Below are 25,974 nucleotides of genomic sequence, written 5' to 3'. Positions count from 1 at the left end.
CATCCTTCACCAGATGATCCAACATGGGCCCTACAGAGATGGAGGGAGAAAAGGCGAGAGAGGGAGTGACGAGGAAGGAGAGAATCCCACTCCAGGTTTGTGACATCATCCTCCCCACTGCTCACATCCAGACCAAACAGGGGTATGAGTCTGGTTCTCGTTTAAGTCGTCTTTTCTTTTACTTTTCTTTTTTTTCTTTCTTTCTTCCCTCCTCTCTCCCTTCTGTTTTTTTTCTTCCTTTTTTCCCTCTGTCTTTTTTGGAAGAAAGTGGGAGGAGGGAAAGAGAGGTGGCAGCGCTCCAGGAGTTTGGAAGTTTGTCCCATCCCAGCCTTGGAGTCCGAGCCACAGCTACTCTGGTGAGTGACCGAGAGGGTGTCTGTCTCCTGTCTCTGTCTGTCTCCAAACGTCCCCCCCCTCCTCCTCACCCGGGATTGTTTTCTCTGCACCTCGCTTTACCAGTGACCCCACCAACGTTATTCTTCTCATCTGCATTCTCTCGGGAGGAGCTGGACCGTCCAGCAAGGGAGAAAGTACCCAGGAGGATAATGACCAACAGGCCAACGTGGTGTCGTCATTTAGCATAGCTGTTCTCTTCCCTTTTGTTTTTTCATTCATTCTTTTTTTTGAACGCTAAACCAAATACTGTGGAATACAACTGCTTCAGCTCTTGGTAAGTGGAAGGAGAAGCTTTGGGTGTTTTATTACTTTCCAAAATAGAAAAAGCTTAAAAAAGAGAGACATTCTGTTCACTGCACACTGACACTGACCTTGATTGAAGGCATGTGTGTGAGAGAATGACCACAGATGGCTTTCTAGTCTTAACTTGTGAGCATATGATGGGTGCTATAATCATGGGTTTCTGAGACTTTTTTTGACATACAGTTGGTAAATATCAGACAGCGTGCGTTTAACATGTGAGTGAAGCCTGTATTTTGGTGTGGAGCAGAGTGGAAGGGCTGGAGGTATAAACCACAGTCAGGGCAAAGGAGGAGCCCTCTGCAATGTGTTTGACTCTGGTGATGTGGGGAGCACTGGAAACCAATGGAGAGGGGTGCGCACGTTTGCGCGCGCGCACGTGTGTGTGTGTGTGTGTGTGTCACCATGTGAGATGCTTCTTCTATGTTGCAACTTTCTATTTACTGATTGTATTTAAAATATTTGTCTTTTGCACCCACACTCTGTGTATATTCCAAATAAAGATCCAAGCCGAGATCTATGAACATATAAGGATTCACATGCCACAATGTGCTGCATTCTCCTTCAAAGGTCTGCCGGCGTGCAGTCTAACAATATTATTCTTTTATTGCAATGAAAAGTTAAATTAACCGTTCACTACTTTTCAACCTCCCTGGGGTACATATGTTTTCTTGTTATTTAAGAGTGACAAAATGTAATACCTCTCAGTTGTCTCTTGTGACACATAGGCCTATAGGATAAGCATGATCGTGTTCAGGGATTGTCAGAGTGGGGCCCAGGGAACCTCAGGGTTGCTTTAGGAGGGGGTTCCAAATGGAACATTGGAACCAAATGGGCCATTCCATTTGGTTCCAATTTGTACACTCAGACGTACAATCTCATGAGGGTCCTTGAAATGACTAAATTGAGATTTGAGAACCGCTGGTCTAGTTAGTTCTAAATAAATAAATCCTCCCTATGAACAGTAAGATAACATTTACTGTATTAAACAGGGAAATGTTCTTACAATCAGTGGTTGAATATACTGTACTGTACTGAGATATCCTCAGTACAGCAGTAGATGATCACCACACCCTCTGAAGTAAATGCACGAGTGGAAAGTGTGAAGAAAGTGTTTTCCACACCACTGGCCAGATGGGCTATGGAAACCAGGGGAGTTTGGTCCCTCGGACCAACGAGCAGGGTGAAAAACCAGGTGCGAGCCATTAATCTTCAAACTCTCCTACAAGGTTGTCCAACATGGAGACAGAGGCATTCAAGTGTACTTTCGTGGAAATGTTTTATTGTGTGCAATTTGTGTATTTTGTTTTCCTCCAATACATTACGTTAATTTAATCTGCCAAATTAATTAAACTGGAACAATGAATGCTGAAAATGGCCTTAAATTATGAGAGTCACATAGTTTTTATAGGTTAATAAGTCAAGACTTGATGATGGCAGCCAAATCACAAATCAGGCTCGGCTCCAGGATGAAATTACTGAGGGGGAAATTGAAAATGCGAGGGAAGGGGGAACATCTCATTTTTATAAGACAATATGTACATAAAACCTAAACTGAGGGGACAGAATTTGCAACTGAGGGGCCTGGACGGATAACGCTTGTTTCATGACTCCTCCTTCAGCATAGACATTTGGGAGTTTATGTTTCATGACTCATCATCCATCCTTTGAAAAGGATGGAAGTAGAACTGATGGTTTCTTTTTTTGGTAATTGCCATATAGACATTAGACATATTGGGCTCCATTTTCGTCACCGCTAAACCCCATATCCCTAAACTTCTTTGCCTTTTTTTTACTATTTTGAAAAACGTTTTTGAATAGTTCAACTAGCCAATTTACATTGCCACGTTGTGAGCTAGTAGACTGGCCATTTTAACTATTCAAAAATGTTTTGCAAAATAGTAAAAAAAGGCAAAGAAGTTTAGGGATAAGGGGTTTAGCAGTGACGAAAATGGAGCCCTTAGTCATCAGTTCTGCTGCAACACGTGCATGGTTAATTTGGGGAATATGGGATTTAGTGCAACACAAATGGCTTTTGCCGATTTATTTATTCACCAAGACTCCTCAGATATGTTTGTTTTCATTAGCCGTATCAAAAGCGTTATTAATGTACTGTAGGAAACAACCTTGCATTTCAATTTCGAGCTTTGTATTATATGAAAACAATAGGTCTATTTATTTAAGTTCTGATACTGCATGCATGAATTTATTTATATCTTCCCCCCAAGTAGAGACATCATGGAAGTGGTTAATTAGTGGTTAATTAACTCAAAAGTATGATAGTATCTGTGGCCATCTTTTAGGAATGCACAGTCTGTTGTTGACAGACAAAATATAATTAAAGACAGAGTTCATGACCTCAAATGTGTGACAAAACGTATTGCTCTGGAACAAAAATTGGCCTTTAGGGTGGCTGTAATTATTTTTAAATGACCAACTCATCTCACTCAGCTGTCAACATGGAACATGCATGTTTTTTCCCCTTTTCTATAATAGATTTAAGGTAAACATCTGCATTCCTAATCAATGTTGCAGAAGTGTCAAGTTCAACGTGAAATTCAGCCATAACCTAAGGCCATAGATTGACCTACAGCTGCCGAGGTGCCAGACAGGCTGACAGAGACCAGCTGTGTCGTTCTGGACCTCTGGCCTCCCTGCTGACTCCCTGAAGCTTGAACTTCAGCATCGATCCACCACCTCTCATCTGCACCACATCTGTCATGTGCTGATAGTCGGACGGCTGGACATACTGTAGAGGCCTGTGCTCCAGTGTGTGAACAATAAACCTGGTTTACAGTCTAAAAATGTGAAACATATTATTAACATTGATACGGACACCCTCATTGTGTGCTTTCTTTGCTTCTGATATGGACGGTTTACGACTTTACGGTCACACCCTTGAACCCTAGCGTCACAATTCTAAATTCAGTAAATTCAGAACATTCAGAACAAACACATTCTGCAAAAATGGCAGTTCTACAAGATTGCTAATTACAATTTAGGCATTAACGACTTACAAAAAGCAAGGTAGTGACATAGTGCCTCAGTAAACTAGGATCACAGGTAAATCAAGAATCTACAGTATAGCAGCATCAGCCTAAACAATGAATATACTATCAAAAATATATTTGTACAAACTTGAAACTATACCAGTAAGACACCCTGAGGGTGAGAAGTGACCTCGCCCTTTAGGGCGAGGTCACTGAAACAACAGAGCTTCTTTATACGGCACAGTTGAGAAGCAGGAGTTAAACTATTAATATGGTGTCAGTGAGGTCAGATGTAGAGTTGCTGGCCGGCTTCATGCAGATCTAGTATGTCAAACCATGTATCATGTAATTTGCATACTTAAATGGTTGGCGTTTGGAGGATTCCCTTGATTCCCCTGGAAAACGCTATGAACTGTGGGTAATTCCTTGGCCAAAGTCAGCATCGATGCTGACTTCCGGAAAAGGTGCATAAAGGGGCGGGGCTGAGCCCTCACTGACTTACCAATTTCAAATAGGACAGCCCTCAAGCCCTCGCAGACTTCACATGAACGTGCACCTAAGTCAGTGAGGGTTCAGTGAGTCAGTAAGGGAACGGATTGGAATTGGGCCTTAATCTCCCGGGGGCAATATGCATGGCAAAGGCAGATGAAGGCTGGCTATGCGAGCCTAGTGGTAGATGGCATCTAAGGGCTTAAGGGTGGGAGGGATCTCTGTCGGTCCTTTGCTCTACATGTAAGTGTCTTGAGACAACTTGTTGTGACTTGACACTTTAATAAAATGTAATTGAATTGAATTAAGGGTGGTAGCAGCAGCATTGTTCTATATATGATGATCATATGACCTATAGTTGACCTATAGTCAAAGGCTTAATTTACTCGGTCATTGCGCAGTGGAAATCGCTGATCTACAAGCTCCAAACACGTTTATACAACAAAGTATAAATCAGGCTGTATAAATCACATTTGTGGCGCCCCCTATGAGCAGCACTTAACATCCGATTCCAACTTGGGATATAGATGGGATGTTGCGTTCATGTGTGGTTAGCTGTTAAGGAGCTCCTCATGTGGAGCTAATGTGAGAACGTGATCTAATGATCCCAGTGCAGAACTTGTGGCTTGTTCATGGATTTGTTGTGTTTGATGCCCGTGGGTGTGGACATGCTGGTGTTTATGTAGCAGAGATAAGTGGAAATATCTAGTTTGAAATGGGTGATAAAGTGATGCCCTTGTGGTGGGCGTCCAATCTAACACAGTGGTTGTTTTTCTTTTCAGCCAACAGGGGGATTGTGTTCTTATCGCAGCACTAGTGACACTTACTGGTTGAGAACTGGGGTAGAGTGCGAACCTCTGCACTGCAGGTGTCATACCGTCTCCTGAGCCAAACCAAACCTCTGCTTACTCGTTCACTCCACACTCAGACCTCCAGCTTAACCCAGAAATAATTTTGGTCGAGGCCGGAGAGCGTGTGAGCTCTCCAAACCGCGTTGCAGTGTCAAACTAGCCTGGAAACCAGACAAATATGCCATTGCAAAAAAAAAAAAAAAAAAAAAAGAATAAGGAAAAAAATAAGCCTTAGCAGATTTGGTTTATCACCAAGAGGCATTCTATTTGATCTGCCCCTTGGAAATGCAGAGATTCCAGACTAATATCTACACAGTGATATTAGTCTGGTCATGCCAGGCTAGCGTCAAACAGACAGTGTACTTCGAGTGTTATGCCAAATTCCAATACTCCAGCCACTCCAGCACGGTAAAATTGGTGACCTGCCGAAATGTGACCACGATCTTGTGGATTTCACATAACTTACATCTAACTTACGGTCTTTAAATACGTGGCCTAAATACCGCTAGGTTGAACTCTGCTAATAAACAAACCACAATGATGTGATGTCTATATACATGATTTAATATGTGCTAATAGCACATATTTCGGCAGGTGACCTATATCACCATAACACCGCCATGCTGGAGTGAGCGAGTGGCTAAGATTTTGCATATTGGAATTCCGCTTTAGGCTTCAGCCTGTTCTTGTCCTGTCACCGGAAGTGTTGACTGCGTAACTGTTCTGTTGGATGGATCGTCTCCTCTGGCTATGGGAGGGAAACAATAACTACATTGTCTGGGAGATGGGGTCTTAAGAAAACATGTTGCAGACTTCAGAGCCATAGAGTAAGACAGAGTTACAACATTGAGGGGGCAGAAAACAGCCCGATCACGTGGTTCATGTACTGTAACTCGTTTGTCACTGTAAAGTCTATAGACTCCAATGCACTCTGTAAACGTCCGGTTCAGGCCTTTGTCACTATTCGCCAATAGAAGTCTATGTAGAAGAGCCGCCATTGGTCTGGCCCCATGAAGTGAACAGAGATGCCGTAACTCTGTCTTTCTGTCTTACTCTAAGGCTCTGGCAGACTTCAAAGGGAAACTTTGTTCTGCGTGCGCTGTGCTCATAGAGTTACAACATTGAGGGGGCAGAAAACAGCACACATGGCGTGCCTGCATGCATGTGTTGAATGCATGGGTTGAGAGTGAAAGTCACACTTAAAGTGCATTTATATCATTCTGAATAACAGTAATCAAAGCAACAAATTAAATTATTTATATGCTGTTTGTCAAACAGCCCTGTCAGTCCAGCCGGATTGATTGCTCCTCCTCACTCGGAGGCGGAAGTCGCGGGACTAAAGTGCAAGTGAAAAACGCAAGTGGAGTGATCGTGGGTGGAAGTTGGGTATTGGAATTTGGCCTCTTGTTAAAACCCTCTTGTCAGGTGACAGGAAGTGGCTGGAAGAAATGTGTGGTTGTCTACACCCTCCACAGACCTCCCCTGCTACTGTGTGTGTGTGTGTGTGTGCGTGCGTGCGTGCGTGCGTGCGTGCGTGCGTGCGTGCGTGCGTGCGTGCGTGCGTGCGTGTGTAGTGATGCGCTGCAGGAGTGGGGATTGAACCCCAGTCTCCCACTCGCCAGACTGACACACAACCTGTCGTGCCAATATAGCTGAGCCCGATTGGCAGGGCTGTTGTGGGCCGGGTCTTGGCTGCACATGCATGCATAGAGTATGTCTGTGACAGCATGCGTACTTGAGTGAATGTTTTTTGTGCGTGAGTGCACGTGGGTGAAGTGTGTGCTGGTGACAGCTTGATTTGTGGATCTTTTACCGTCACACTTGGCAAGGGCACTGAGTGTTAGAAATGTCATTTGCTTTCTATTCTGTATGGCTGCTCATTAATGACAGAGACTGAAATTAAGTTAATTCTGTGGAGTAATGTGTGTGTGTGTGTGTGGTCTTTGCCTGCTTAAACGAAGAACGTGTGAGGTCCATCTGTAAAATGTGGTGACAGCGTTCATGTTCTGTAGAGCTGACTGGCAACCACTGACTGTGAAGAGGTTTTGCTGACACCCGTTCATAAGACTTGTAAAAAAAAAAGAAAAAGAAAAGGGAAAAAAAAAAGACTGCTCATCTTGGGTAGTTACTAATGTGTCTTGCTCAAGGGCAGTTCACCCCTCGCCCAGTGGGAGCCAACAATCAAACCGGAAACATTCCAATTCCCAAGTGGCCACTCTCTACCTCCTGAGCCACTGCTGGCCGGAATACAAACGTATTCTCTATTCACATGAATATGATATTGACCTGGAGTGATTACATAGAAATAGTAGCTCTATAAACCTGGTATGACCCAATACACAAGATATCCTAAGGCTACAGTACTTAGATGCAGAACATTCCCATATGGAACATACAGTATACAGTACAACACTGAACCACATAGATTTACATTATAGCACTTTACATGTGACTGAACGTTGCACGCACGCACACACGCACGCACGCACGCACGCACGCACGCACGCACGCACGCACGCACGCACGCACGCACGCACGCACGCACGCACGCACACACACACAGTGGGAAAAAACATGTGCGTATGGCGTATCGAAATACAAACAATCGTTGCATGTTGAAATTTCCCTCTAATTGCATTAGAACGGTTCAATCTATGTGCGTCATACGTCACGTGTCAGGAATTGATTTCAAATTACATGCCCTCATTTTCAAAGATTGCGAGTGGGAGGATGACGTACACATGCATACATGCATGAATGTGCCTGGCTACGTGCACAATAATAGAATTTTAGGTTAAATGCGAATGCTAGGGAGTAGCAGTTACCATCCCCTGGAACCCCCAAATTACATCCCTGAAGCCACTGTTCTTGAATCAGTAAATAATACAATAAGAAGTTTAGTGTGAAATTTCCACTGATGACGTCATCGGTAGGCATAATTTGGAACCATCAACAGTCCACATCTAAGACACAAGCCAAATTCCATGACTCAGATTTCAACCTCCTCGAATCCTCCGTCTTCTGTCCTCCGTGTTATGGAGACATTGGTGACCTGCCAGTATTATGTGGCCATCTTGTGGACTTCACATATATCAGTGTCACTGTTTGTGTATTGTGACCGTAGGTCGCATTTACTGTGTCTTAGTCACGCCTCCATATATGGTCACACCTCGTGACATCACACCTCCATATATGGTCACGCCTCATGACATCACGCCTCGATACACGTCACACCACCATATATGGCCATCTCCATATACTGTATGAAGATCACAACACTGACCTCATCTAACACTAGATAACCATACATGGAGAAGACTGGATCATCACCTAGATCTGCATATATGGAGCCGGCCAGCAACTCTATCAAACCTCAAACCCTTAGATCTCCATATATGGACCTGACCTGTTATGATATTCCATATGCTGATCCCTCCCCACCCGTCCTTCGTGTTCTGACATTCCATATGTTGATCTGACCTCATCAAACCCTGTACACTCAAGACACTCCACACTCCAGTACAGAATTCATTCCATATGTTGATCTGACCCCCCATGCCAAAGCGCCAGCACTCGCCCAGCAGTCTTCCGCCTGCCGTCACCCAGCCGGATGCGTACACACGCTAGGGAGAGGTCGCTTCTCACCCTCAGGGCGTCTTACTGGTTAAAGGAGCATTCAGTGATTTGGGTGATTTGGAAAACCTCCCGGTGTGCCCCGGTAACAAGATGTGCACATGCACGCACTACAGTGGGGGGACACGTGACAGGCCAACAGCACACACACCAATGCCCGCCCCCGGCTCGAACGTGATTGGCGGAAGGCCCCTCTCTATCCTGATTGGATGAAGGCTGGGCCACCTAGCCAAAAACGAAACCTATTGTTTTTTGACCCCCAGGGGTTAACTGGGGACAGGGAGGAAGGAACTCCTTATATGGTCAGCACACTCTATAGTAGGGAGAATTTTCACAAAAAAACAAAAGAATATGTGATATTTGAATTAAGTGAAATCACTGAATATACCTTTAACTAACTTAAACCTATACTCTGTCAATAAACAAACAGCAGAGTTTACGTTCTGACATTGACTTTAATGTGAAATCCACAAAATGGTCACATATTTCGTCAGGTCACTTATTTCTCCCTAACGCTGCCATGCAGGAGGATGGAGAAGGCAGACACTTCAATATACAAATGATTCCCGAGCGCGGTACGGCTGCGGCTCACCGCTCCAAGAGATAGGTCAAAATGTGGAGAACAAATCTCGCATACAGCAATGAATGTATGTGAGAAATAGCAGGACTAATCTTTAATATTGGAGTTTGGACAGTGTGTAGACAGAAATGGCACCATTCCATATAGTGAGCTTGAGGACGCATATATGGAGATATTGAAAATGTTCCTTCAACTATACTGGAATTTGCATATTTATCCATCTCGCTGTCAACAGAAAGATGCTAAATATAAACCTGTAAATGTAAGAATGTTCACAGATTGCAAAGCCTCCCGGGGAGGGCATCTATTGCTGTTAGCGATCAAGAATAGCATGTTCCTCACACCTTACTTACTCTTGATGAAACTTTTCATAGATGAAAAGAAGCGGCTGGTGAACTCCATATGGAGATGCAGTTGTCTAAACCCTTCCCATATCAAACAGAAGGAGTTGGCACTGACAGGAACTATAGAAATGGCGGGAATTGGCATAACAACTACAATTGGGGAGACATTTTTGCAAGTGCAAGATTGTGATATTTCTCATGCTTATTTCCTGGTGTGTGTTTCCTGAGTGCAGTACAGTACTGCAGTGTGTGTCAGACAGACAGACAGACAGACAGACAGACAGACAGACAGACAGACAGACAGACAGACAGACAGACAGACAGACAGACAGACAGAATACAGACAAAGAGCCACTAAAACAAATGGCACAAAAAAAATCTGAAATAGCAATATAAAATGTACACAGTCTGTATCTGTAAAGTGTAATCCAGTTTCATAGGATGTTTAGACAGAGGGTGCTGGTGGCTACTGGTGACAACACCAGGAAAGACTGTCAGCGTTATCACCTCTTGATACCTGACTGAACTCTTTGGTACTGCAGAGAACAGCCCCTCCTCGGTGGCAGGAGTGTTTATTTTACGGTGGGAGAAAGCACATGTTGTCTGTCACACTTCCTTCAGCTGGAGGTCCTGTCTGGGTTCAGTATCACACTCCAATCTTGAACCAGAACCCCCGACATTCCTGAAGGGTTTGTTTGGGGCATTTATCTTGACATTCAGACGAGTGACTTGCCCCTCTACAAAGTGAGGACTCATGCAGTGTTATTGATGTTACCACAATATGCATTCTCATTCAGAGCGAGGTCTGGATAAACAGTGAGCGAGGTAAAGTATAAACAGACTCCAGCTTCACCCACACTGTTGCATTTTATGCAGCAGTGTTTATGCTTCCTTATTGCCTGGTACATGTGGTTGGCTTTGGTTCAGCTTCCCTAAAGCTTTGAAGGATCTGGTAAGTTCAGAGAGATGCTGGACTTATAGAACTCACAGACGACACTGATTATTTTTCCACAACCAACAAGAGCCAATAGTGATAGCAGACAGTATAGCCTACTATTCCTTGATTGCTTTGTGTCTTCTTCTAAATTTCACCTCATTTACTCCATCAGGTCAGACTTTCCTTCCACTCAGCTTCTTGTTGAAATAGCTGCAATGTTATTCTTAATTAGGAACTGCAAATACTGCTTGAATGCTGCATACTGTTACTGTACTGTCTATGGTGTAATCAATTGTGTTGTATTTGTATTGCAGTATGATGTCACAGCTATAGAGCGTCGCAGTCCCGCTCCCTCGAGAGACCCGGAAAATAAATCCCTGTTCATTTTCCTCATAGACTTTTCAGAAAGTATTTATTTAAAGACGTTTACGCCGCGGACAAAGCCAACTCTTGTCGTGACAAATCATGACAATAAACACAATGTTTTGGGCCAAACAAAGAATTAGAAAGTAGAAAAAAACGGCAGGTTACAACACTTTTTTTGTTGTTTTTCTTCTTTGTTGTCATGATTTGTCACGACTCGAGTTGGCTTCGTACGACGCTTAAAAGGTCTTTAAATAAATACTTTATGAAATGTCTATGGGACTGCGACGCTCTATAGTGCAGGTCTTAGTTCCAACCTGCAGGCAAAACTGAAAGATGACGTAGTCTCAGTGAAGAAAAGAAATATGAGTAGTATTTTCTTTTTAATGTCACTTTCCACTTTTCTGCAGTACTTTCCATACTTAGCCAGTCTCCTCATATTCTGTAATGTATGAGTCATTTCCTCAAACTACCAACTCATAAGTTAATATTTGCTCTTGTGAACCAAAGGTTTCTTCAGAACATCAAATGCACTCAATGTTGTCAGTTAAGCTTACTTAGCCAGTCTCCTCATATTCTGTAATGTATGAGTCATTTCCTCAAACTACCAACTCATAAGTTAATATTTGCTCTTGTGAACCAAAGGTTTCTTCAGAACATCAAATGCACTCAATGTTGTCAGTTAAGCTTAATATGCTGGCCAGCTCTCTCATCACTATCCACTTGATTGTAATGATGAGTACATTACTGATAATATCTCAGTCAACCACAAGAGGGCAGTGGTATGTGTACTGTACAGTGAGTCAGTAGGAGTTCGTAATCATTGTCATCATCACGACATGTATCTTCATAAACTATAAATGAAGAAAACACATCCTCACCACCAACTTCACCACCCTTGCATGCCAAAACACGTCATCCTCACACCACTCCTCTTTACTTCACATCAAAATAGACATAAATATAACATAAAATCCAGTCATCCTAATAGCCATCAACACTTTTCTCACCATAAACGTTGCAAGTGCTGTTCATGCAGTGCCTTGGCACATGAGGCTGCCAGCACACAGACTCTGTGAGGCCATCGCAGCAGTTTAAAAAGGCCTGTTCTTGGCCTCTGCCATGTGGCTCTGGAGAGATTTCACTCTCCATCATTAACTTAACGGTTAATGGCTCCCTGGTTACGGGCCATGTGTGGCAACCCAGGCCATTTTTTGTTTAGTGTCTTACTCTGTTGGGTGCTGCCGTTTATTTTCTTATGTGAAAATGATGAAAATCCATCCCCCTAATTGTTGTGGCTGCCAGGCCCCAACTGTAAATTTAATTGGGTTCATTTGCATTGCATTTATACGGTCATGGAGGACTATGTTTGGGGTGTTTTAATAAAAAGCCAATCTCAGCAGAAAGTTCACCTGTTTTTGTGTGCACAGTTGTCCACAGTTGCTGTGCTGTTAAAAGGTGTGCAGACAGAGGTCCAGCAGCTCACATGGCCTCTATGGACGTTTATATGAACTGGGAGGTCTGTACAGAGGGTTTTATACTGGGGGTCTGTGGGGCACCAGGTGCTCTGCAGGTCTGATGCCCTTACAGTGACCTTCAAGTCAGAAGTTGTGTGTGTGTGTGTGTGTGTGTGTGTGTGTGTGTGTGTGTGTGTGTGTGTGTGTGTGTGTGTAGCCATGTTGCAAGTAGCTTGGTCAATGTTTATAGATAGCACACATGTCTGGATGATTGATAACCAGCTGTGTTTGTGCTTGCAGAGATCCCATTAATTCTTAAGCTTTGACCTTTTAGCCCAAATGATATAGCAGTTAGTTTCATGTACATGTTTAATATGAAATAAAGAAATAATGTGTGGGAAGGACAAATAAATAAATATTAAAAAAATGATATACACACGCACACAAACACACGCACGTACACACGTTCACTTGCATGTATGTTGATATGCAGTTCCTTTGCAAGCTTTAGAGTCAGCATTATGAGAAATGTTTCTTCTACTGTAGCTTCTCCATGGTTACTTAACATTGCAATGGAGTAATAAGTGACGTAACGAAGGTAGAGTAAACTGCTGCCGTTCCACTCCAACACCACTCCTGAAAACACAAGATGTTCTAAAATGGAAAATCGTCCCACTGCCAGCGGCGGGTAATTACTAATGTGGTTTGGCTGCTTGTTTAAACAGGTGGTTCTAATCAGACCACTCCGGTTTTCAGGTTTGCTACCGACCTGCTCGTCGAATATATCGCCCACATTGCTCCACAGCGGGGCCACTGGGGCGCTCCTCCCGGGTGTGTAGCGTTAGTCCGACATCTCGTTAGTCTGACTACGTGGCCGGTTAAGACTCACCCGTGGCTTCCGTGTGTGGTTAGGGTTTGGGGATAGGGTTAGTATGGTTTGAATATTGGATAGTCGGATTTATGGATGTTGGATTATTAGGGACGTCGGACTAACGCTAACGTTCCCCTCGCTCCTCCCAGAGGGAGTGTGAGTGATAGAACAGGTGTGTTCTGAACACTGTGTGAGTGATAGAACAGGTGTGTTCTGAACACTGTGTGAGTGATATAATCAGTGTATCAGTGGTAGAACACTGTGTCAGTGGTATAACATTGTGTCAGTGGTAGAACACTGTGTCAGTGGTAGAACACTGTGTCAGTGGTAGAACATTGTGTCAGTGGTAGAACACTGTGTCAGTGGTAGAACATTGTGAGTTGTGTAGTGGTATATAACATTGTGTGAGTTGTATAGTGGTATATAACATTGTGTGAGTTGTGTAGTGGTATATAACATTGTGTGAGTTGTATAGTGGTATATAACATTGTGTGAGTTGTGTAGTGGTATATAACATTGTGTGAGTTGTGTAGTGGTATATAACATTGTGTGAGTTGTGTAGTGGTATATAACATTGTGTGAGTTGTATAGTGGTATATCACATTGTGTGAGTTGTGTAGTGGTATATAACATTGTGTGAGTTGTGTAGTGGTATATAACATTGTGTGAGTTGTGTAGTGGTATATAACATTGTGTGAGTTGTATAGTGGTATATCACATTGTGTGAGTTGTGTAGTGGTATATAACATTGTGTGAGTTGTGTAGTGGTATATAACATTGTGTGAGTTGTGTAGTGGTATATAACATTGTGTGAGTTGTATAGTGGTACGTAGCTGCATGAGGCTGAAGTAAGTCATAAAACATCTTTCTTTAGACAAATACAGGTGGAGCAGCACACAATCAAAACAAGTGCTGCTGTTATTGCTTTAAACCTTGAACCCCGGGGTATTTGCTTGTGCTTGGCGTTGATGTGGTTAGCGCCGCAAGGCCGTTTACTCATTCCACTTTTGAACAGCTGTGTGGAGGCTGGGCTGGGAGAAGGCTTCATTTTTCTCTCTATGATGGAGTGTTTAAGATTAAATTTAGCTCTGGATGCACTGGTGGCCCATTGAAGAAGGTTACACAATGTTGTGCTGCTGCTGAGAAAGAAGCAGTGACACCAACATAGTCCATGAATACAGACATGCTTCCAATGATAGACCTTTAGGAAAACCTTCTCTATTGAATGGAATGGAAGTTATGTGGGAGAAGAAGATGGTCACGGTGGTGAACTGCTTTTGAAACATATAATTTGCTAGTTACCGACATGGGGAATTCCAACTGTAATGGCAAGACATATAGATAAAGAAATCACACCCGTGTGAATTGAGGGGCGCTCATCTCATTCTGGCCAATCACAATTTGCGTCCTCACTTTTTAATTCAATGTTTGTGTTTACACAAACACTGGTAGAAAAACAATGTTTGTGTTTGCACAAACCCTCAAAGCTGGTCATAGGAGGCGCTAGCGTCCCTCAACAAATACATATCTTTGGGTGTTTTTCCTTGTGTTTTTTTAGAGATGGTTACAGTTTGATATTTTTTATCTGGCAATATGTTTTTGTGCATGGTGGCACTCTAAATGATTAAGACATTATTTTTAAACCAGCATGGTTTAAATATTTAGCCTTCCTCCACCACCTATTAAATCATTTTATCTGTTACATTTTATTTCTTACCTCTTTATTAGCTTTTTAAAATATTTTATATATATGATTCCACATCGTTTTACGTGTTTACCCGTGTGTGAGTGAAACAAGACAGTCATGCATAGCTACATGATATGTGGAAAACACACACTTGGACAATGATTAATTTTGTGATTCCTAAAGCTTGTAGAGATTTAAATTGTAATTGTAATGTTCTTGTTTGACAGATTGTCCTGTGTGGTGCTGCAGTGGTAGAAGATGAGGAAGCATCGGTTATTAGCGCTGTGCGCGCTCCTGTGCGTCCTGTTTGCAGGACACGTCCGCAGGCTTGATGCCCAGGATGGTAAGTTCACTTCAACTTTTTTCTTTCCAGGTGAAGAAAGCATAGTGTCACTGTCGCATGGCAACCTTGTATGTCCAACACCATTACTTTTCAGGAAATGGAACTTGTGTTCCAATGGATCCAATGTTATTATTTAGTCACAAACGCTTTAATACTTTTCATTGATGATTACATTTACTTACCATTTCCAACCTGGCGTCCCTATTTTGGGCATGGCATTACAGGCAATTTTCTTTAAAAATCTTCCAAAATAGCAGATCTGTAAGCTCAAACTGTGTTACATTGCACATTGTAACACTTTGTGAGCTTGCACTATTTTCGTTATTATAGCGTGACACTGTCATACAACAAAGTACAGTATAAAATATGGCATTCATTTATAAAAAATAAAAACAAAAAGATGAAATGTGGAGATACAAGGTTTCTACCGACAGTGTATTTTTATCAGATGACCTGAGACATCAAGACTGTCAAATCATATTTCTTTTCAGTTTTCAACAATGCTCACTCTCTTTACTTCATTGTAAATTGACCCAAACGTTCATTGATCTTATTGCATACAGTATAGCCTACTTGAAGGGCCTCATACTGTTATATGTACTATTCCAAGCAATGCAGAGATCAGTGAGATGAAAAATGAAGTTATTAAAGTGTATTATTATGTAATATTACAATTATTAGATTTTTAAATTAGATATTTAACAGGGCAATAAGAAAAACAAAAACAACAACAGTGTGCCTTTGCTGAGCATTATTGTTGAGCTGGGAACGATGCTCAAATCACTTTTTTCTCCATGAGACAGAATATGTTCAGGTACAAAGTAAAACGGTTTACAGAACAGAAAATCACAAAAGAAATGCATATTTAGTGAAAGATCAACCAGACGTACAGTATCTAGAAGAGTAAAGGAAGCAAGTCCAGTGGGATGCTTTGGATCTTGGCTTCAGTATTGAACAGCAGAGAACAAAATGATGCTACCAGATTCCAATCAGATTACAGTTGCATTCATAAGCAGTGCTGGTATTTGGCAGCAAAACAAAACAAGACTGTAGATTCATTCATATCACTGGACTTGGCTTTTGTAGTTGCTGAGTGAAAAAGTCCTCAAAACTACGGATTTTCTCTTTTGAAGATTGTGCACAAGGGCTGCCTGCCGATATATACTTTCTAGTGGATTCGTCCTGGAGTATTGGACAGGAGAACTTTGAACATGTCAGACAGTTTCTGTACAGCGTGGTCGAAGCCCTGCACGGGGGCGGCGGGGACGGCTTTAAGTTCGCCCTTGTGCAGTACAACAGCTCGCCCCGAACCGAGTTCCAGCTTAATACCTACCCATCAACGCGGGGAGTCCTGGCGCACATCCTCACCATGACCTACCGTGGCGGTGGCACCAGGACAGGCCTCGGCCTGGACTTCCTGATCGGGGCTCACTTAACCATGGCGTCGGGCAGCCGTGCTGCAGAGGGAGTGGCCCAGCTGGTGGTGGTACTGACCGATGGGCGCTCCCAGGATGATGTGACTGAGCCGGCGCAGGTGCTGCACCTGGCGGGTGTGGAGGTGTTCTCAGTGGGCGTCCAAGACGCAGTGGACTGGGAGCTCAGGGACATGGCTAGCACGCCCCATGACACTCACGTGTTCAGCGTAGACACTTTCCCGGCCTTGCGGGACTTAATACAAGATTTAGTGGTCGCGCTTTGTGGTGCAGTGACCCGGGCAGGGGAACCTCCAATGGCTATCGAGGCCAGGCAAGTGGGACAAGGTGGGCCAGGTAACAGAGAGGGGGCCTGTGTCACTACCATACTAATGTACCCACATGTCCAAGAAGAAGCAGCTTCATGTGGCCATAACAAGAGCCGATTATTAACATACTTAAAGGACGACTTCACACATTTTCAACCTATCTTTATATAATTGGTCCTCACTAATTTGTCTATTCACTCTGTGTCTCAGGAGGGCTGTTGCACAGTTCAGAACCCAGCCTACCAGTGACATCTTCGATGGGGAATCCAAGCCAATAGAAACTGCAGGCTTTCTATTCATGGAAAGTTAGCATGCTATAATGGAAGCCATTGTTCTCATCTAAATACAAAATTTGAAATCTGCCTAACGATGATGTCACTGGTAGGCGGGTTTCTGAAGTGTCAGATGAAGTGTCAGCCCTCCTATGAGACACAGAGTATATCATTACATTAGTGAGGACCGATTACATGAAGATATGTTGAAAATGGGTGAAGTTGTCTTTTAAGGGTATTTTAACCACAATAACCCTTCTTCACATCCACCAGCAACATTAACATCACTTGTTTTTGTTTGTCACCAATTTAATACTTCCAATATTTTATTAAATCACAACACGGTTTGCATGTGATTGATACTGCTATTGCATCTCAGATGAGGTTTTAAGAGGTGTGTCTGTGCAAAGCCAGGTCACAGGAACTTCTGGAAGCTTGAGCATGACCTGAGATCATCTAAGTCACGGGAAAAGTCCAATGCTTGTTATTACAATAATTACTGAATTGCTTATTGGCAAAATAAGCAGTATACGTTACAAATATATAACACGATATTTGTACACACATAGACACGCACGTATGCACGGGCGCACGCACGCACGCACACACACACACACACACACACACACCACACACACAATATGTGAGCAAAACTCTCACGGAAATCTAGTGTATATGAACTGACATTTCTAGCAAATCTCACAAGGAGAGAACCAGGTGTCAGTGAGACGAACGCTCCACATTAAGTCAGCGAGCTTTTAACAATAGCTAACCACCCACCACTGCTTGTGTCTTGTGTGTGTCTTCATCAGTTCTCTAAAACTGTGTTAAATATGTGCAATGTTCTATAACTGGAACAGTGATGAAACTGCCTGGATCCATCCTTGGTCTGCAGCGGAGTTGATTTAGGAAATACATTGAACATATGTATAACTTCACATAGGAGTGAGTATAATAAACCACCATACTGATAAAGATTGATAGTAATCAAGAGATTATACTGTTGGTCTAGTGTGCAAACAAATCCAAATTAATACCTCTTCCATTGATCCATTAATTTGCAGCACAATCCTGAGTTTTAACTCTAATTTAGACTCAGGACTTTGCTGTCTTTGCAGAAGGAGTGCGTGCATGTTCTGGTAGCAACATGCACTCGCTGTCCCTCTGTATTTTGACTTGAATACAAAGTAGGAAACTACAAAGCAGCAAGGATGGACCACAGTGCCATGACTGGTCAATGTACCTGAGGTCTGTAACATGAGTCTGCATGGAGTGGCTGAACTCAATGGAGATAAGGCAAGGAACAGTTTATACAGTAGTTATGTGTATAAAATATGAATATGAATAGCAGACCTAATCCATAGCCCATGGTGTGTTACTCAAGACTACACTACATTAGAATACTTCTATTTCCATTTTTAGATACACAATACACATGTAAGATTGTATTTATGACCAGTATTGTTTATTTCACATGGACACATTACACTTTTATGATGGGTGCCACTTATTCAAATTCAAATTCAAATACTACCACGTGTAGAGAGTACTCTTAACCACACAAACCCGAGCATCCTTGTCTGGGACGCTAGGGTTCTGTTATAATAGATGAACATTCAGCGAATATAGGTGAATATTCTGCAAAAATAGCAGATCTACAAACTCACAACGCAAATGCCTTCTGAGGTTGTAGATTGGCCATATCACTATTTGACTCACTTCAAATATATAAGGTGGTTAACTCAGAGAATAACTTCCTCACTCCTTGGTTCAGCCTACATGCAGTATAATGTGCTTTTGTGATGTTTTTATGACAAATTGTGTTCACTATGTATGTTAATTTACACATGCAAAGAAGTGCTAGCACGTTGTCTTGTTTCCTATCTTTCTCACTGTTTTAACGCTTTCACATGTTGCATTTTGTTTTGTTTTGTCTCTCTCTCTCTCTCTCTCTCTCTCTCCCTTTAAAGCACAAGAATCAGCCGACCTAATACTCTTAATCGATGCATCACAGAACGTTGGAGCTGCAAACTTCCCCCGTGTGCGTGATTTGGCTTTGAGACTCGTAGAGGGCCTTGACGTGGGCAGGGACACTATTCGGGTGTCCCTGGTCCTGTACAGCAACGACCCAGAGGTCCAGTTCTATCTAAATAGCTATGACACCAAAGCTGCCGTCATGAGCGCTCTGAAAGGCCTCACTTTCTCGGGAGGTGACGAGTCAAACCTTGGCGCGGCCTTGGAGGAGGTGGCTGAGAGCCTGTTGAGCCAGTCAGCCGGGGGCAGGGCGGAGGAGGGCGTGCCCCAGGCTGTGGTGGTAATCAGTGCTGGGTCATCCACCGATGATACCGGTATGGGCGACAGGGCCATTAAACAAGCCAACGTTCTGACGTTTGGTGTGGGGGTCGGTAGCTCTGCCACCGCTGATCTGGAGACAGTTGCAACAGATAAGAGCTTTGTTCTTTCAGCCCCCGATTTCCGAGCGTTGGCAGGTATGGGTGACCAGCTGCTCCCATACATTAACGGGGTGGCCCAGCGCACCATTGTCGTTCAGAATGAGTTCACAGAAGGTATGTAACTTTTCTGCAAACGGGGTGGGAGTTGGTGGTGGGAATGGTGGTGGAATGGGGCTTCTTGCAAAACACGAGAAAGAGGTTATATATGAATCTTGTAATGTGCCAGGTAAGAACTGTTTATAATTATATTAAGGTCCACACACAGGGAGTGTGATTAATTCATATGAAGTTTGTGAGTAGATCCACACAAAACACAAATATTAAACATGGTCAATTTTACACATCAAATAAAGGCATCAACCTGTATGAATTAGGCATCAAATAGGTAATGTTTGATGTGAACACATTTTCGGATAATTCAATCTGTCACGCTCCTGATGTGTAAAAACCTTACCATCCTTGCTTTCCTTTCTTATTATCATTTTGCTTCATCCTGGAACCCAAATTGTGTGTTATGTTTCACATTTCATACTCATTATTTAATCAAAAACTGTTAAAATTTAAATAAAATTACTAACAATATAAATAATGCATTTTAATATTTACAAAATCTATTTAATGAATTTTGATTGTGATTTAGAGGTGATTTCTCTTCAAACTATATTTTGTTATTATATGTATCAATTATTTTTTAATACATTTAATTATCAATAGAATCTTCTTTCCTATTTTACTATTTTAGAGGACAAACAGATGGAAGGAATTATATTTTATTTTTCTATTGCTTGAATTCCAGCATTGATGCAACTTTATGTTGTCTTTCAGCGTTGGAAGTTGGAAAGCGAGACATCATTTTCCTCGTTGACAGTACGATGGGGGCCACAATCATCAACTCCATGCGAGAGTTCATCAGGAGGTTTGTTGATGCCATGCCAATCGGACCGGATGAGGTGCAAGTGGGTGTTACTGGGTTCAGTAATGCCCCTCGACTGGAGATGGACTTGAACACCTATGGCTCCAAAGAAGAACTTACTGCTGCTTTGGGCAGAATCAAGCCCAGACCCGGCCAGAATGTGAACATCGGTGCTGCCTTGGACTTTGTGAGAACAAACATGCTTCGAGCTGACAAGGGCAGCCGTATTCAGCAGGGTGTGCCCCAGCTCGTGCTGCTGCTGACCAGCAAAAAATCCAGTGACAGTGTTGACCAGCCTGCCGAGGCCCTCCAACGCATGGGGGTTCTGACCCTGGCCGCAGGTTCTAAGTCTGCTGATGAGCAGGAACTGAAACGGATTGCCTTCGATGAGAACTTGGTCTTCATGCTGAAGGACTTCCGCATGCTGCTTCGCAACCCCAAGATGATTATTTCACCACTTTCCACTCTGACGGGTGTAGTGGTGCCAGAAGGACCCACTGAGACAGGTATGCTCCAACCGTCTAAAAATATCCTGTGTGGTTTCTATAGGTCAGTGGTTCCCACATGTTTTGGTCGAGACCCAAAAGAGAACTTTTATGTATTCCCAGGACCTAAACTAACGAAAATAGATGATTTACACAACACGTCGTAATGTGATTTGTTGTGAGCTTGTAGATCTGGTATTTTCACTACTTAGTAAAGTAAAAGAAAAAAACGTTACATAACTTACATGTTAACTTAAGAAAAATGTTTTTGTGATTTTTTTGAAAATCATTTGAAATAATATAGCTGCAAGCAACGATAAAACGGGACCAAGCAATATGCCCTTTTAAGCTGCTCAACATCGCCACTTTAGGCCACCCAGAGGTATTGCAGCTGTCCGTACCCCAACCATACTGACAGACGAGGCATAAGTTATGCTTGCAGCTATATTTTTGTACAAATTTTCATGTACAAACTTCTCTTCAACTGGGACTTCAGATAATGGTCCATAGATTGTGTGTAGAACAATTCACACAAATTGCTCAAAAGTCCTGGCAGAAAATCAGGTTTAAGCGTTTTTCAAACTGCTCAAAATGGCGGAAAATCTCAGGGCGGAGCTTACTGGTCAAAGTGCCAGGTGTGTTACCCATGAGTCAAGGCACATGTGGAAACAAGTGCCATGACTTTTAGCCTAACGAGGCATGAGTTATGCCTGTTAAAAGGTTTAATTTTTAAACAATTGCTATAGCGCCACCCTTTGGCCAATTGGCCAAAGGGTGGCCATAATTGGCCATACTGTAAAGTTTCATAAACATGTGACTCTGGATGTAGGCTATGTATTAGGGGCAGAAGAAGAATCTTCAGAAAAAAAATTAATTGGCTCATAAAACCTTATTTTTTTTCCTTAAAAAAAATGTACTGCTATTTTTTGTCCGTATAGGTCCAAAGTTCACATGTAGAAATTGTCGTGCATTTTGATCAAAGATCCCGGGAGGAGATAGATTTGAACTGTTTTTCATATAATTCAAAATGGTGGGTGATCTAAAGGTCAGAGGTCAAAAGTCAGAACACGAAAGTTGTCCGGCATGAGGAGACGCATATGCACGGTCAAACGGTTCATGAGTTATGCCTGTTCAAAGTTTGCATTTTCAATTGAGTACTATAAACCCACCCTTTGGCCAATGGTCCTCACCGTTTGGCATAGCCTTCTACCATATTACCAAGTTGTGTGAAAACCGACTGCACGGTTAACAGACAAATAAAAGGATCAAGAAGTCCCTTCGGGCTTGGTCCCTTAAAAAAGAATTAAAACAATGTAGGGATATATTTACTCGCAAACCATAACAAATCCGTAAAAAGTCCACAAATGGGTCACGACTCACGACCCACTGTTTGGGAAAGTGCTCTAGACAGTCATGCTGTGTAGCTTAAGGGTTCCAAAAGCTTTCAGACTGCGAACCCGCAACATAATACAATTTTAACTGGGGACCCCCCACACTGACAAGCACGAATTGTAGGCATTACATTTCGTTTGACTCTGTTCCACAGCTAAATATTGTGAAAATAGCCGAATTACAAGCTCACTACTGCGAGGCGTTTGCCTTGTCAGTTTGCTCTTTCTTACGTAATATTTGACAATTTGGCCAATATGGTATTTAAAAGGTCATTAAATATTAACTTTAGAAATGTGCAGATACCCTTTATACAATTATACTGTATGTTAGTTTGTTTACTGTTGAGCGAGAAAACAATTTTTCACATTAAGCTAATCATCTGAGGACCCCCCCCAAACCCAACCCCCAGTTTGGGAACCACTGCTCTTGACAGTCATTCAACTCTGATGAGTGTACACAACTACACATGTACATTTGGTTCCAGTTGTACACTCTTTGGAGTTAAATTAACCTACACAGAGGTTGATTAGTTATCTGTCTAATCTCTTGTAGCAAGATGATTGGAGATCTCCGCCTACTGATATGACTGGTGACATCTAAATTCAATATGGGCTAAAACTGGGGCTAAAACTCTGTTGAAACAATTAAGGGAGAAAATACGTAATTGTATTGTAGAACCAGTGACCACCAACGACTTTGGAGCGTAAATTGGGACAGTATAATTAGGACAAAGCAGTAAGCATATATTTGTTATGGTCTCTGCTGTTGTAGTCCCACCTATATCGAATTTCCCCCAGATGTATCAGCATCAGGCGAATATCTCTGTTCTCTGACTGTCTCGGTACATGAAACTATCCTGCATCTAACATTTCTTAATTAGAGCATGAATAAAAAGAATACTATTTTAATTTGAAAATACTCATTCTCATTGGTGCCAGAGTTTTGTGCTTTTATTATTGTACTGTGAAGTGTGAAGACAGACAGAAATCATGTAAATCCAGGTGATATGTGTTGTAGACAAGACACATTGATGGAAGTTACAGGATATCCCAAAAGAAAATAACTCTAATCCGAGGAGAGTGGTAATTGAACATTTGTTTTGTCCTTTGTCTTTTCCTTCAGTGGTGGAGATTACAACAGTACAGACTCAAAGAGTCGTCCGTGACATTGTGTTCCTTGTTGACGGCTCCAGTTATGTGGGAAGCGGAAACCTGCCATACGTGAAGGAGTTCATGACCAGAGTGGTCAACCAGTTAGAGGTGAATCCTGACCGAGTTCAGATTGGCCTCATGCAATTTGCTGAGCGTCCAAGGATTGAATTCTATCTGAACACCCACGGTACTAAGCAAGAAGTGCTGGATGGTATCAATAATCTCAGGCTGAGTGGAGGCTCAATCGTGAACACGGGAGCTGCCATGGATCACGCCCTGACCAACATGTTCCAGCGTTCTGCTGGGTCACGGAAGAGGCAGGGTGTCCAACAAGTGCTGATTCTGATCACTGGTGGCCCGGCCAGTGATCAAGTAAAAAGTGTTGCAGACAAAGCGGCTTTGGCTGGAGTTCTGACCTTCACAGTCAGTTCTGGACAGGCAGATGCCGACTTACTGAGTGCAGTGGCCTTTGTTCCAAACTTGGCTTACCATGAAAGCAGCTTCTCTAGCTTGCCAGATGTTGCTACCCAAATCTATACACCACTGATAACAGTTGTTGGTGACACAGAAGAGACTGTTGGTGAATATGAAGAAACTGGTGAGTTTTACTTTTATTGTAAGTACAGTGAGTGAATGAGGATTTTGTACTGATCTAAACCTCAGATCACAACGTGCTGAATATGAATAGTTACATTGTCACTATGTGCTTCTTTTCTTTCAGTTGTCACAGGAGCTGAGAGGGACGTTGCCTTCCTGATTGATGGCAGGGACAATGTTCGTGCTGATTTCCCCTACATCCGGGATTTCATCACCAGAGTCATTGAGCCACTTGATATTGGAATTGACAGAGTGCGAATTTCAGTTGTCCAACACAGTGAAAGGCCAACTCCCAATTTCTACCTCAACACCCATCAAACCAAAGATGATGTGCTCAGAGCTGTAAGTGGTTTACAACTGGCTGGGGGGAGAAGCCTAAACACAGGAGCTGCCCTGAACTTCATGAAGGACACCATCTTGTCTGAGCAGTATGGGAGTCGTGCAGGACAAAATGTTCCCCAATTTTTGATTGTTCTGACTGGAGGCAAGTCAAGGGATAGTGTGAAAGAACCTGCTGGCGCCCTGAAGACAGATGGAGTGGTGCCATTTGGTGTTGGTGTGAAGGACGCAGACCCGAAGCAGATTCAGGACATTTCCCACAACCCCGCCTTTGCCTTCAATGTGAAGGATTTCAGTGAGCTTGGCACTGTCCAACAGCAGCTCAATACCTATGTGAGCCTTCCCAAGGATCAGCTACAGACTGTCATAGAACAAGGTAAGCAAAATCTGTGTTGTTCGTCTTAAATGCAATGCTCCATCTGATGCTTCACTCTTGGCGCCGTACCAAGGTCAAGTGTATCACAACAATGCCTGTTGTTTGTTGTGTCTTAGTCCATAGTGAAACAGGTGTAAAAAGAGATGTTGTGTTCCTGCTGGATGGTTCTGATGGCACAAGAGATGGCTTCCCAGCATTACAAGCCTTTGTTAAGAGTATAATTGAGAGGCTGTCTGTGGGTGAGAACAGAGACAGGGTCTCTTTGGTTCAATATGCTGAAAAGCCAGAGGCCAATTTTTATCTGAGCTCTCACAAAACAAAGGATGCCATTATCAATGCCATAAATAATATGAAGCACAAGGGTGGAAGGAGCCTCAACACTGGGGCAGCTCTTCAGTTTGTGAGACACAATGTCTTCACCACCTCCACGGGGAGTAGAAGACTAGATGGTGTGCCTCAGGTGCTGATTCTTCTGAGTAGCAAGCAGTCCAGAGATGGTGTTAAAGGACCAGCTGTGGCTCTTAAGGAACGTGACATTGTCTCCATTGGGGTTGGAGTGGGAAATGCCAGTCTCTCAGAGATGGAAATGATTGGTTTCAACACTGGTTTTGCATATAAAGTCACTGATTTCTCTGAGTTGCCCTCAATCCAGTCACAACTTGTTGCTACACTCAGCATGTCAAAAGACACAGAGGTCCTTGTGCCCTCTGCAGTCCCTGATTTAATAGGTAAGAATTTCAATACATGGCATACGTGGCATACAATATTGTTCTCTTTCAAAGAGCTGTGCTCTGTTCTTTCCCTCCAGAATAGCCGGCATGATTTTGCAGATTAATCAAAGTTTCTTTTGTATTATTTTATTTCCTTCCCATTTTGTTTCTGATTTGTCTGCCTGTCTTTCTTTCTTGTATTGCTATGATGTTTCCATCATTTCCATACATTTCTTTTTCATTTGACCATTGGTGGATGAAATGTGCCTCTCCTGACATCTTTTTTTGATGAAAAGATGGTTCC

The 25,974-nt window shown here is 42.7% G+C and overlaps 1 protein-coding gene across 1 annotated transcript in view; it reads left to right on the top strand.

Annotated features, from left to right (window-relative positions):
* The first annotated feature begins 364 nt into the window (after positions 1–364).
* The window catches only part of col6a3 (collagen, type VI, alpha 3), a 96,222-nt gene continuing 70,612 nt past the window's right edge, over positions 365–25,974 (top strand). The window contains exons 1-7 of the mRNA XM_079517510.1: positions 365–670; positions 15,126–15,241; positions 16,375–17,010; positions 19,225–19,821; positions 20,533–21,126; positions 23,620–24,246; positions 24,370–24,960. Coding sequence (XP_079373636.1) covers positions 15,157–15,241; positions 16,375–17,010; positions 19,225–19,821; positions 20,533–21,126; positions 23,620–24,246; positions 24,370–24,960 — 3,130 coding nt within the window. The 5' untranslated portion in view covers positions 365–670; positions 15,126–15,156. The remainder of the gene's footprint in view (positions 671–15,125; positions 15,242–16,374; positions 17,011–19,224; positions 19,822–20,532; positions 21,127–23,619; positions 24,247–24,369; positions 24,961–25,974) is intronic.

This window comes from Electrona antarctica (genome assembly GCF_951216825.1).
Source record: "Electrona antarctica genome assembly, chromosome: 13".
NCBI lineage: Eukaryota > Metazoa > Chordata > Actinopteri > Myctophiformes > Myctophidae > Electrona > Electrona antarctica.
This window is presented reverse-complemented; position numbering and strand designations above follow the sequence as displayed.